Genomic DNA, 12,901 nt, shown 5'->3' on the forward strand with positions numbered 1-12,901 from the left:
CTGAAATGCAAAGATGAAAAAGCACAAGCCAAAAACAGTACACTAGCATAATATGATTATTTGTGGGGTTCTTAAAATTAATACCAGATATATGCATAGGAAAAAGTGGCACACTATATTATACCAAACCATTTTCAGCAGCCACTGCTTCACGGAGGGATTTTACTTTTTTATGTTAAGTCCAGTCACACATTGCTTAACAACAGGGACACATTCTGAGAAATGGGAGGTTAAGCGATATTACACTGTGTGGACATCATAGAGTCTACTTACATGAACCTAGATTGTATAGCCTATTACACATACTTATTGCTCCTAGGCTACAAACCTGCACAGCATGTTACTGTACTGAATACTGTAGGCAACTGTAACACAATTGTATTTATGTATCTAAACATATCTAAATATAGAAAAGGTACAGTAAAAATATAGTAAAAAAGATGAAAAAATTGTCCACCTATATAGGAGCACTTACCATGAATGGAGCTTGCAGGACTGGAAATTGTTCTGGGTCAGTCAGTGGTGAGTGAATGTGAAGGCCTAGGACATTGCTGTACAGTTTTGTAGACTTTATAACTACTGTATACTTAGGCTATACTAAATTTATTTTTTTTAATTTCTTTCTTCAGTAATAAATTAATCTTACCTTCCTATAACTTTTTTACTTTATAAACTTTTAATTTTTTTACCTTGACTTTTATGTAATAACACAGCTTAAAACACAAACACACCGTACAGCTATACAAAAACATTTTCCTTGTTTATATCCTTATTCTATAAACTTTTTTCTATTTTTAAAAGTTTCTATTTTTTTTTTTAACTTTTTAAACTTTTTTTGTTAAAAACAGAGACACAAACACACCCATTAGCTTAGGCCTACACAGGGTCAAGATCACGGATATCACTGTTTCCCCTACACATCTCATCCCACTGGAAGGTCTTTAGGGCAGTAACAAACATGATGCTGTTATCTCCTATGACAACAATGCTTTCTTCTGGAATACCTCCTGAAGGACCTGCCTGAGTATGTTCTACAGTTAACTTTTTTTAAAAATAAGTAAGAGTACACTCTATAAAATAATGATAAAAAAATACATAAACTAGTAACACAGTTGTTCATTATCAAGTATTACTGTACTTATATAATTGTATGTGCTATATATACTTTTATATCATTGGTATCACAATAGGTTTATTTACACCAGTATCACCACCAACACATGAGAAATACATTGCACTGCAACACTACAACAGTTATGACATCACTAAGTGATAGGAATTTTGCAGCACCAGTATAATCTTATAGGACTACTGCTGTATTATGTGGTCCATGGTTGACCAAAACATTATTATGCAGTACATGACTATTTCTAAAGCTTTTTATTTTTTAAACAAACTTGACAGTTACATTTCTATCTCTATTAAAATTAGTTCTTTCTCTTATTTTATTAACTTTATTGCAATATTTTCATTTGTCTAAGTAACAAGTCCAATTAAACAAAGTAAGATAGAAACATCAGTCTTAAAGCGTAAAGTTGAGTTCTAATCTCAGTTTTTCTACATGGTAATATTGCAAGCTTAGGTAGTCACAACATCCCAGCTACAGTTTGCTAAATTCTAAAGTAAACATAGTATAAGCATCAAGTACTAAGAAACAAAACCTGGCTGATCTCATGTATGTTAGGAGGCTACAATAAGAATGAATTCATGCTCCTGTGACATCCCAAATTATTATAATGTATGTGAATGTGCCTTTTAAAATTACACATTTGAAAATAATAAGATTATTATTATAATTCATTCCTGTGGAACACATGAAAGTTTTTTAAGAAAGGAAGAAGGAACATATTGTATTGGTTTTAAAATATTTTAATACCATAATATGTTTAGATCAGCAATATTTCTCAAATTTTATTTTACAAGTTCTGGAGCAAAAGGCTGAAATTGGAAGACTGTGTCACTTGCGTGTCCACTTTCTTAACCTCTCAAAGAAAATGCCTCAAAGAAAAAGCAACCCCAAGAAACAGAAAAGCCATCATCACTGGCTGATTCTGGTTTGGGTACAGGGAAAATTCAAAATGAACTTGGGAACATTGCCAGAAAGCAAGAACACACTCAAAGACTAACTGGGACATGCCAAAAGGAAACAAAGGGATCCCTTTAAGTGATCCCCTGGTCAAATCTGAAGTAATATGAGTATCTAAAACTGAAATGTAAACACTGAATAAATAAAAATTGATCAGTCCATAGTGATAGCTTTTTAAAGAGAGCAAGAAAAAGGCGGAAAACTTAGCCACCTTTGGAGAGGATTATCACATAAACTCTACTCTGAAAACTGGTCATTAAAAGAAATAATATAAACTTTACTCTGTCTTTTTAGAAGGAACAAAGGTTCATCCCTAGTTTGTGGGAAAAAATACTTTTTATAGAAGAATGCCAACTAATAAATACAAATGGAATGATAAAATTGGGGGGGAATCAACATTTTGAAACTGAATAAGTGATTTAGCAAAGATCAATGGGTGAAAATTCATTTAATACAAGGTGCCAAAGTATTACCACATACATAACTGCAACAAGAAACATGTACCTTTACAATGGAGTAACTGGAGGTCCACACCTTTAAGTAACCAAACTTAGCACAAGTGTAACTACCTGATATTGTGTGCTTGCTGATGTGATACAATGTGAAGTACACACACAGTAACACTATGAAGTCTACTTACCAAAAATGAATCTAATCAACCTTTACACCTAACTTTCTGTTACCGGAAATACAGAACTTAGTGGAATGAGTTAAATAACATGAGGAAACAAATTAGACAAATACAGAATGCATGATATTCTATAAGATATGGTCTGGTTTCTTCAAAAAGTTAATGTCATTTAAAGCGGAAAAAAATGAAGAGGACTATTCTATTAATACTAGATTACAAAAGACTAAAGACACCGTTACCAGAGTTGGTATGTACACTCCCAATCCAGTCCAATGATTGGCCCCAGATCTTCATACTTGTCTTTCAGCCTGAGCAGCCCTAGCAAAACCTTGTGCTTTTAGCCCCCTGTCCATATATCCTCCTCTCACCCACTCGCTTGGGACTTTCCTGTTAACCACAAAACTGTGGACACCACTACTCTCTGCATCTACAAATCTACAACCCTGACGTATGGGGGAACTGTTGCCTACTAGAAGCTAGCAGATAAATTCTTTCCCTTTCTTTGGACAGAGTCCTAAGATGTAGTACTCTAGTTCTGTCCAGAAAGAATCCAGCCATTGTTACTATAATGATAACAGTTTGCAGGACATTGATATAACCTGGCAGCCAAGGAGAGTGGACTGTAATGCACATGCGTGAACAATGACGACTTCACTGTACTAGTCAGTGGGGTGCTAGATGCCACTGAGTGAACATGTGTACTGAGTGGCCATTGCATTCAAAAATGACTGAGCAAGTAGAACAACGAATCCGCATCAAATTTCGCATAAAGTTGACATTCCTCCTGGAAAACTATTCAGATGATTCAGAAGGCTTTTGGGGACGATGCAGTGAGTGCAGCATAAATAAAAGTGTGGCACACTTCAAAGATGATCAAGAATCTGTTGAAAGTGATCCACATTCTGGAAAGCTTGCAACAAGCAGAACACCTGAAAAGTTGCATATATATGGGCTGCAATCAACAAAGATCGGAGACTGACAGTTCGAGAACAAAAAGCTGATCTGGGGATTCCAAAACTACTGTGTCTGACATTTTGATGTAGGATCTTGGCATAAAACGTGTCATGGCAAAATGCGTTCTGCGGTTCTGCTACCAGAGCAGAAGGAACATTGTGCTGCATTTGCTAATGACTTGCTTCAAACCACTACCAATGAACAAGATTTCCTCAAGAAGGTCACAACCAGAGATGAATCGTGGGTCTACGGCTATGATTCAGAAACAAAATCCCAAGTGTCCCAACAGAAGTCACCTGATTTTCTACGTCCAAAGAAGGTGCAGCAAAGTCTCAACAAGATCAAGACCACGTTAAATGTGTTTTTTGATTGGGAAGGTGTTGTCCACCACAAGTATGCTCCCCCAGGCCAAATAATTAATAAGGACTACTACCCTCGATGTTGTCAGTTAAGAGATGCAACGTGACAAAAATGGCTGTAGCTATGGGCAACTGTTGATTGGCAGCTTGATCATGACAATGTGCCACCCATGCATCACACCTCATGCAGAGATTTTGGTGAAACATCAAATCACCCAAGGTGACTCAGCCCCCCTACAGCCCAGATTTGGTGCCCTACAACTTCAGGCTTTTCCCAAAACTAAAATCACCTTTGAAAGGGAAGAGATTTCAGACATTGATGAGATTCAGGAAAATACAACAGGGCAGTTGATGGTGATTCCAACAAAGGATTTTGCAGAGTGTTTTGAACAGTGGAAGAGATGCTAGGAGAACCATGTGAGGTCCCAGGGTGCCTACTTTGAAGGGGACTGATGTGTCATTGTCCTATATACAATTTTTCTTCTATTTTGTATCTTCTTCAATAAATGTCTCTAGTTTTCATATTACATGGCTGGATACTTTCCAAACAGACCTCAACTTCTCAGGGAAGTAATACCTAGGATCCAGCGATCTCAGACTTAGTGGCAGGAAGGATGCTTGTATTAGTTGTTCCTTATTCTTAGCTTATTCACCTGTCCTTCACTTCTGCTTTCTGGGAATGAACTCTCTAAATAACATAATAAAGCACATAAGCCCCCCACCTCAGGTTTTCATCTGAGGAAAACCCAGATAAAAACAGACACCTAACAATCAAATGTAATATGTGAATCTTGGCCACCTCCTGTTTTTTTTTTTTTAAGTTCTACAAAATAGACTGAGGACAATTTTGAATACGGATTGCAGAGAAAATTAAATTATTATTGTTAATTTTCATAGGTGTGATAATGGTACTAAAGTTGCATTGGAGAATATCTGACTATTTTTACTCTTAGGAGATGTGTGACATTTTAATAGTTTAAGCGCATGATGTCTGCAAGTGATTTTCAAATAGTCCCAAAAAACTACATACATACAAGAAAAGTAAATATGACAAAATATCAGCAATTACCGAATCTATATGGGTATTTCTTGCACTATTCTTTTAATTTTACTCCAACATTTCTTATAAGTTAGAAAAAACACAATCACCTTTAGCCTATTACTTAATTACAATCTAGAAAGAATCACTGCTCTCATTTCATTTGAAAAATATTTACTGAGCAACTACTGCAAGTACTACACATATTTCAGCAAATAAGACAGACAGTTCCTAATCTCAGGGAACTTACAGTCTAGTACAAACCAAAATACACACAAAATAATATACACTGAGGTATTTAATTACAACCATGATGAATATTATCAAGCAATGGTACAAAGTGCTATAACAGAGGCTCTGACTTAATCTAAGAGGTAAAGGAAGGCTTCCATCAGGAAGTGGCCTTGTAGTGATCCTTGACTCTCTTGTAGTGATCTTTGACTCAATCTTGTTCTCATAACCTGTTTCCAATCTGTTCTCAAATCCTCATGCTCTATATTCAAAATATCCATAATTCAGCCACTAAGCACCTCCATTACTACCATTTTGTTTTAATTTTTTTTGGATCAAGCCAATATCCATCCTTAACTGGACTACTGAAATAGCCTTCTAATAGGTCTCCTGCTTCTACCTCACAGTGTATTTTCAACGTAATAGCCTGAGTGACTCTTTCGAAAGTTAAGTCAAATAATGTCACTCTTCTGCTGAAAAACTCTGCTATGGTGTTACCTTATCTGCTACTGCCTTGCCCACTGAACTCATCTCTCACTACTTATTCCCTTATACTCACTCAGCTCTTGCCATACTGGCCATCTTACTATTTCTCATATATTTCAGCTTCACTCCTGCCTTAGAGTCTTTGCACTGGCTATCCCCCCAGATAGCTGCAGCAACTTCCAATTCTACACAAATATCACCTTCCCACTGAGGCCTACTATGAATAAATACCCTATTTAAAAACTGCAAAGTATCCCACCCCAACCTGGCATTCCTAAGCCCCCTTTATCTGTTCCTTTTCCTTCCATATCACTTATTACTTTCTAATATACCAGATAATTTATTAATTTATTGTTGAAAAAACTTCAACTACATAGACGAAATGCACAAATAGCCAGGTGTGGTGGCTCACACCTATAATCCCAGTGACTCAAGAGGTGGTGGTAGGAGAATCATTTAAGTCCTGGAGTTTGAGGCTGCAGTGAGCTATGATCATGCCACTGCATCTCAGCCAAGGCGACAGAGTAAGACCCTGGAGGAAAGGAAAGGAAAGAAGAAGGGAAAGAAAGAAAGGAAGGAAGGAAGGCAGGCACGCACGCAGACACAAATATAAGAAAAAAGCTAGACACAAGACAGTATATACTGTATGATTCTGTTTACATACAGTTTAAAAGGAGACAAAACTAATTTGTGATATAAGAAATCAGGATGGTCCTTTGAGGAGGAGGGGGTAGGCAGTGAATAGGAAGGGTACCAGAGAGACTTCTAGAGTCCTGGCATATTTCTTTTTTTTTAACTGAGATGCAATGGACATACCATAAAGTTCATAAAATTTTGAGGTGTACAACTCAGTGGTTTTTGGTATATTCATAGAGTTGTGCAACCATCATCACTATCTAATTCCAGAACACATTAGCAGTCATTCTATGTTCTTTCTCTTGACCTGCTGTATTCACAATGCAGTAATTTATCAAGTTATTCATTTATAATTTGTGCACCCTGATGTATGAATATTATATAGTACTTCAATAAAATTTTTAAGTCAATGTTTAGAGGACTTCAGAGTATACCTGGTAGACTGAATACTTTTAACTCTACTACCCCATAAAACTCTATACAGTTTTAAAGCAGATGGATTATTTTAAAGCATGGTCAAAGAGAAAAGGAAAGAAGGTATCTCCCAACACCACTCGATCAGATAATTCCCTTACCCCTAAGATGAATTCTGAAGGGCTGAAAAGTGGGGCCTGTAAATGACACCAGCCTGAGCAAGAGTGAGACCAAGTCTTTATTAAAAATAAAAAAAATTAGCTGGATAGGAAAAAAAAATTAGCTGGGCACAGTGGTACACCGGTAGTCCCAGCTACCTGGGAGGCTGAGGCAGGAGGATCACTGAAGTTTGAGGTTGCTGTGAGCTAGGCTGACGCCATGGCACTCTAGCCTGGGCAAAAGAGCAAGACTCTGTCTCAAAAAAAAAAAAAAACAAACAACATAAAACACAAAGACCCAATGACATTCTTCACTGAAATAGAAAAAAAAAAAAAAAAAATCCCAAAATGTATATGGAACTACAAAAGACCCAAATAGCCAAAACAATCTTGAGCAAAAAGAACAAAGCTGAAGGCATCACACTACCTGACTTCAAAATTTACTACAAAGCTATATTAGCCAAATCAGCATGGTACTGACAGAAAAACAGACACACAGACCAATGAAACAGAATGGAGAATCCAGATATAAATCCACATAGTTATAGCCAACTCATCTTTGGCAAAGGCGCCAAGAACATTCACTGGGGAAAGGACAGTCTCTTCAATAAATGGTGCTGGGAAAACTGGATAACCACATGCAGAAAAATGAAAATAGACCCCATATCTCTCACACAAAAATTAAATAAAAATGAATTGAAGACTTAAATCTAAGACCTGATACTATGAGAGTACTAGAAGAAAACTTTTGGGAAATGTTCCAGGACATTGGTCTGGGAAAAGATTTTTTTGTATAAGACCTCAAAAGCATAGGCAACCAAAGCAAAAAGACAAATGGGCTTATATCAAGCTAAAAAGCTTCCACCAAGGAAACAATCAACAAAGTAAAGAGACAACCCAAAGAACAGGAGAAAATATTTGCAAACTCCCCATCTGACAAGGGATTCATAACCAGAATGTAAAAGGAACACAAACAACTTAAAAGCAACAAATACTTTGACTTAAAATTGGGCAAATGATCTCAATAGACATTTCTCATAAGAAGACATACAAATGGCCAACAGGTATATGAAAAACGCTCAACATCACTAAACATTAGAGAAATGCAAATCAAAACTACAACGAGATATCATTTCACTCCAGTTAAAATGGCTTTCATCAAAAAGGCAATAATGAATGCTGGCAAGGATGCGGAAAATGGGGAACCTTCCCATGCCATTGGTAGGAATTTGTATTAGTACAGCCACCATGGAGAACAGTACGGAGGGTCCTCAAAAAACTAAAAACAGCAATTCCACTACTGGATTTATATACATGCAAAAGAAAGAAAATCAATAAATAGAAGAGATATCTGCACTCCCCTGTTTATTTGTAGCACTATTCACAGTAGCCAAAATATGGAATCAAATTATGTATCCTCAACATGTCACAAGGTAGAAGGGAAAGCTAAAATGATAAACTTCATGAAGCCTCTTTTATATGGGCCTTAATCCCATTAAGGAAGAAGCTCTCAGGGCCTAATCACCTCTGAAAGGCCCCACCTCTTAACATCACGTTGGCAACACCTGAATTTTAGAGGGGACACAGTCGAATCATAGCAATAACTAATTACAGACACTTAAAAAATCCATTTGAAATAGACCATGGAAATGAACTATCATAAGAGCAAGTGATATATCGACTAAAGAAAAGGATGGAAATGGAAATTATCCTAGAGAAAGTGATAAAAAAAAAAAGAAAATAAGGGCACATACATAATAAACACTAGAATCTCTAATCAAAGAGAAACATATAAGGTCATACCAGGATTAATAAAGAGGACTGTGAATTGGGTGTTAAGAGGTTGAAAATCCAAAGGTAAACTTGCCCAAACCAACTCAATAAGCTAGGTCAAGTCATTTTCTTCTGGATCTCAGTTTCCTCATTTTTAAAATGAAGAGGAGGGGATCAGATGTGCTTTGATTCCTCCTGCTCTAAAATTCTCTAGTTCTATGTTATTTAATATAAAAGAGATAAATGAGAAATTTTCTGCTTCATTACCAAAGTGCTATCTAGTTGCTGCCCATCACTACCTTTCCCTCACTTATAACTCACCAAAGAGAAGTTGATTCAGTTTTTCAGGCACTAATACTAACAAGAAGGGACTAGATTCAAATTCAGACAGACAATCATTTTCAAATGATTAATGTTTCTCAGGCAAATCCTCATTATAGAATACTTCATATCTCTGTAATGCCGTATCCAACTCTACTGGCAACAGTATAGCACAACAAAAAAGAATATTACTAAGATAGTTATATATACTCAAAGAGACAGACAGTTTTAACTACAGAAAAATGTAGAAAACAATGTTGACCTTCAGGTTTACTGATCAGTCTCTAGTTAGTAGTTAATGCACTCTTTCAAGCCAATAAATAGAGAATACTTGGGACAAAAAGGTAACTAAACAACCCAGAACCACAAAATTATATTCTATCTCTAGGAAAGAATACCAGGCCAAAATCATCTTTTCAAAATACAATTTCCATTTTAATTATCACATACATGGAGCCTCACTGATGTCTATCAGGCAAAGTACTTTTTAGTAGTTTAAAGTGAGTATTTCAAACCTCAAACCTTTCACAGCATTTTCACACAAGGGCGATGGAGATTGTAAGCTTTTCTTTTCAAAAATATTTTTAACCCCATTCTCTTTACTCCACTATAAATTATATTTTTCACAAAATATCCATTTTTATAAAATATCATTTTTTGTTTTTTGAGACAGGGTCTCACTCCATTGCTGGGGGCTAGAGTACAGTGGCATCATAGTTCACTGCAACCTCAAACTCCTAGGCTTACGCAATCCTCCTACCTCAGCCTCCTGAGTAGCTAGACTAATGGCGTGCACTACCATACCCAGCTAATTTTTTTTGTTTTTTGTAGAGATGGGGTCCTGCTATATGCTTAGGCTCCTAGCCTCAAGTGATCCTCCCACCTCAGCCTCCCAAAGTGCTAGGATTACAGGCATAAAATATCGTTTTAATAAAATGAAAAAACTTAGTAACCCAAATAAATTGACCACTGAAAAACATCTTCAGAAAAAATTTTTTACCTTACCTCTACACTAGGGCTAAGGCTGCTTGGCAGTGTTTCTGAAGTCACAGTAGTGCTTGGAAGGCTGGAAATTTCCCAAGTATTCACAGACTGAATTGGTTCAGATTGCTTTGAACGATCTATACATTTTGGATTATCCAGTAAGGTCACTTCATAAAATTCTTGAATATCTAGAGGTGAAGAAAGGAAAAGAAAAATTCAACAGTATTTTTATTTTCTAAATAAACTATGTAATGCTACAACAACATAATTCAAAAGCAAAATTTTTACTCTGGATTAGTAAAATAAGTCAATCTTATAATGTAAATAGTGAATATTTGTTCATTTCGCCACAATCATATCAGAACCTACAAGGCACAGTTTAAAATTCACAGGCTTTTTACATTTCAAAGTCAGTGCTGGATTCAAATTCCAACTCCAACACCAATTAACTACACATATAGACAAAGTACTTAACCTCTGGTAACTTGCCTCTTACCCACAGTGAATTGTTACAAGGAGTGAGCATAATATATTAAGTGCCTAGGGTCCTAATAGATGATAGTTAATATCATTATTGTGAATTCTGCCCATATGAGTTATTACTGATATTCTATATCTTTACCACCAAAATCCAGACCAGGAATGCAAACCCCTTATAAGTGGTTTTAACTGCCCTTCTAACCAAAACAAAACATTAAAAAAAAAAAAAAAAGTTAAAATAAAATCAAAGAACTAGAAGGGCTTTTAGATAGCATCCAGTCCGAGTCCATAAAAGCAGGAAGTTAAACATTTTATATTATTTTAGAAACAAAGTCATGATAAAACAAAAGGAACCATAAATTTACTTATAATAGCACAGGATAATTTGCTACCGGCTGGAATTATATGAATTTAGGATATGAACACTGATTTATTCAGAGCTTCTGAGCAACAGTTATATAATGCTTAGATTCACCACTCTTAGTTCTTTATTCACCTATTGGTATAACTTTGGATTGATTTTTTTCAAGGGAAGAGAAATCGTTATTTAGCACAAAGGTAGGCATTATCCTGTATAGAATCATTCACAATAATCATGAATAACATTTGGACAGAATAACTTACACTTCTTGTTTCTCATTATCTTGAATGCATTAGTGTCTCCTTTAAACAAAATATGGCATATAAATCATGGACTATTATTTAACCTTAAAAAAGGAATGAAATTTTGATACATTCTACAACATGGATGACTAAAACTTGAAGACATTATGATAAATGAAATAAGCCAGACACAAGAGGACAAATACTGTATAATTCCACTTATACAAAGCACCTAGAATAGTCAAATTCATAAAGACAGAGTAGAACAGTGGTCACTAGGAGCTGGAGGAAGGAAGGAAAGGGGAATTACTGCTTAATGGGTAGAGTTTCAGTTTGGGATGATGAAAAAGTTCTGGAGATGGAGACTGATGATGGCTGCACAACAATATGAATGCACTTAATGTGAGGGAACTGTGCACATAAAAATAGTCAAAATGGCAAATTTTATCACAATCAAAAAATAAGCTGAGTGGGAGTCTAGGGGAGATCTTAAATTAGTAAAGTCCATGGGATTTAATATATGGGTTTTATAATATCTATTTAGTTATTTAAAGATATTTTCATTTCTTATTGAGGTCAGGGTAACATATTACCAGAAAATTCCCAACTTAAAAAGAGATTAATTACCATACTTGGCTAACTAAAATAAAAGTACTGAAATATTTCTGGTAATACATGTGCAGTGTGGTGAAGTCTTTGATATGATAGTATGTCACAATTATCACTTTCCCTAAAAAATACATACTGTATACATCATCTTTAATCCTGACCAATATTCCATCTTGACATTCTAAACATTCCATAGTTTATACACTTCTTCATCTTTAGGGTGCTCCAAGACTATAGTGATGAACAACATAGTAACATTTCTTCAGAAACTTATTCCCCATTACAATTCCTTCGGTTACGTTGGCTAAGATTTTTCAAAGGAGCATCTAATCAAAAAGGGCACCCTCTGGAAAAAATGTATGTACAGACTGAGCTTTTCTTGTGAGTCCAAAGTATCTGTATTTTATATTTTCCATGTTATCAGCAGTCCTTGGGCTTTATAGTTAATATACATTTTATATGTCAGAAGAGAATTTTACCACTTACAGCTTACATAAAGATTTAGCCAAAAAAGGGTTAACTATCACTGTGACGAGTATTTCTACAAAATGCCATTCTAGGATTCAAAATAATACTTTTCACTTAGTCTTTATATTGTTCTAAACTGGGGATTATAACATTGAGTTCTATAAGGTATCTAGCCTAAGTAAAACAGAGGCTACCACCCAAATAGAAGTCAAATGGAAGACAAAAACAAACACGGTAAATCCTAGTATCATACCAATCTCTCATAATTCCTAAAGATCCATTTAACAGCCCAAAACCTAACAATCCATGTTATTCTCAAAAGAACTTTGTGAAAATAAAGAATTAATGAGTTTAACACTTTAGATAGTCAATGATTACTAATGGAGTGAATAAGTTTTGGAAGAGGAATAAAAGCATTAAAAAGTGAGATATAACACAACAATAATGTCTTTGGGAGTGGAGAAAATTGGGGGGAAAATTATATAACACCTCAGGTTTTCCGATTAAAAAACCTGAAAAGGTAGGTTTTTAAAAAATGTGATGGCTATAGCTTAAGGTGCTACAGAAGTTTAAGCATGTATTTATTTTAAATTTCTCTAATTAAACATGTACAAAAATTTGAAAATTAAATTAACCATTTCTTTGATAGATGATGAAAATTTTTTTCTC

General features: G+C 35.3%; 1 protein-coding gene across 4 annotated transcripts in view; it reads right to left on the minus strand.

Annotated features, from left to right (window-relative positions):
- The window catches only part of DLG1 (discs, large homolog 1 (Drosophila)), a 277,439-nt gene that overhangs the window by 251,398 nt on the left and 13,140 nt on the right, over positions 1–12,901 (minus strand). For all 4 annotated transcript variants that reach the window (XM_012641549.1, XM_012641542.1, XM_012641557.1 and 1 more), the window contains exon 4: positions 10,094–10,260. In XM_012641549.1, coding sequence (XP_012497003.1) covers positions 10,094–10,260 — 167 coding nt within the window. The remainder of the gene's footprint in view (positions 1–10,093; positions 10,261–12,901) is intronic.

The sequence above is a fragment of the Propithecus coquereli genome, unplaced genomic scaffold (genome assembly GCF_000956105.1).
Source record: "Propithecus coquereli isolate 6110/MARCELLA unplaced genomic scaffold, Pcoq_1.0 Scaffold10, whole genome shotgun sequence".
Classification (NCBI taxonomy): domain Eukaryota; kingdom Metazoa; phylum Chordata; class Mammalia; order Primates; family Indriidae; genus Propithecus; species Propithecus coquereli.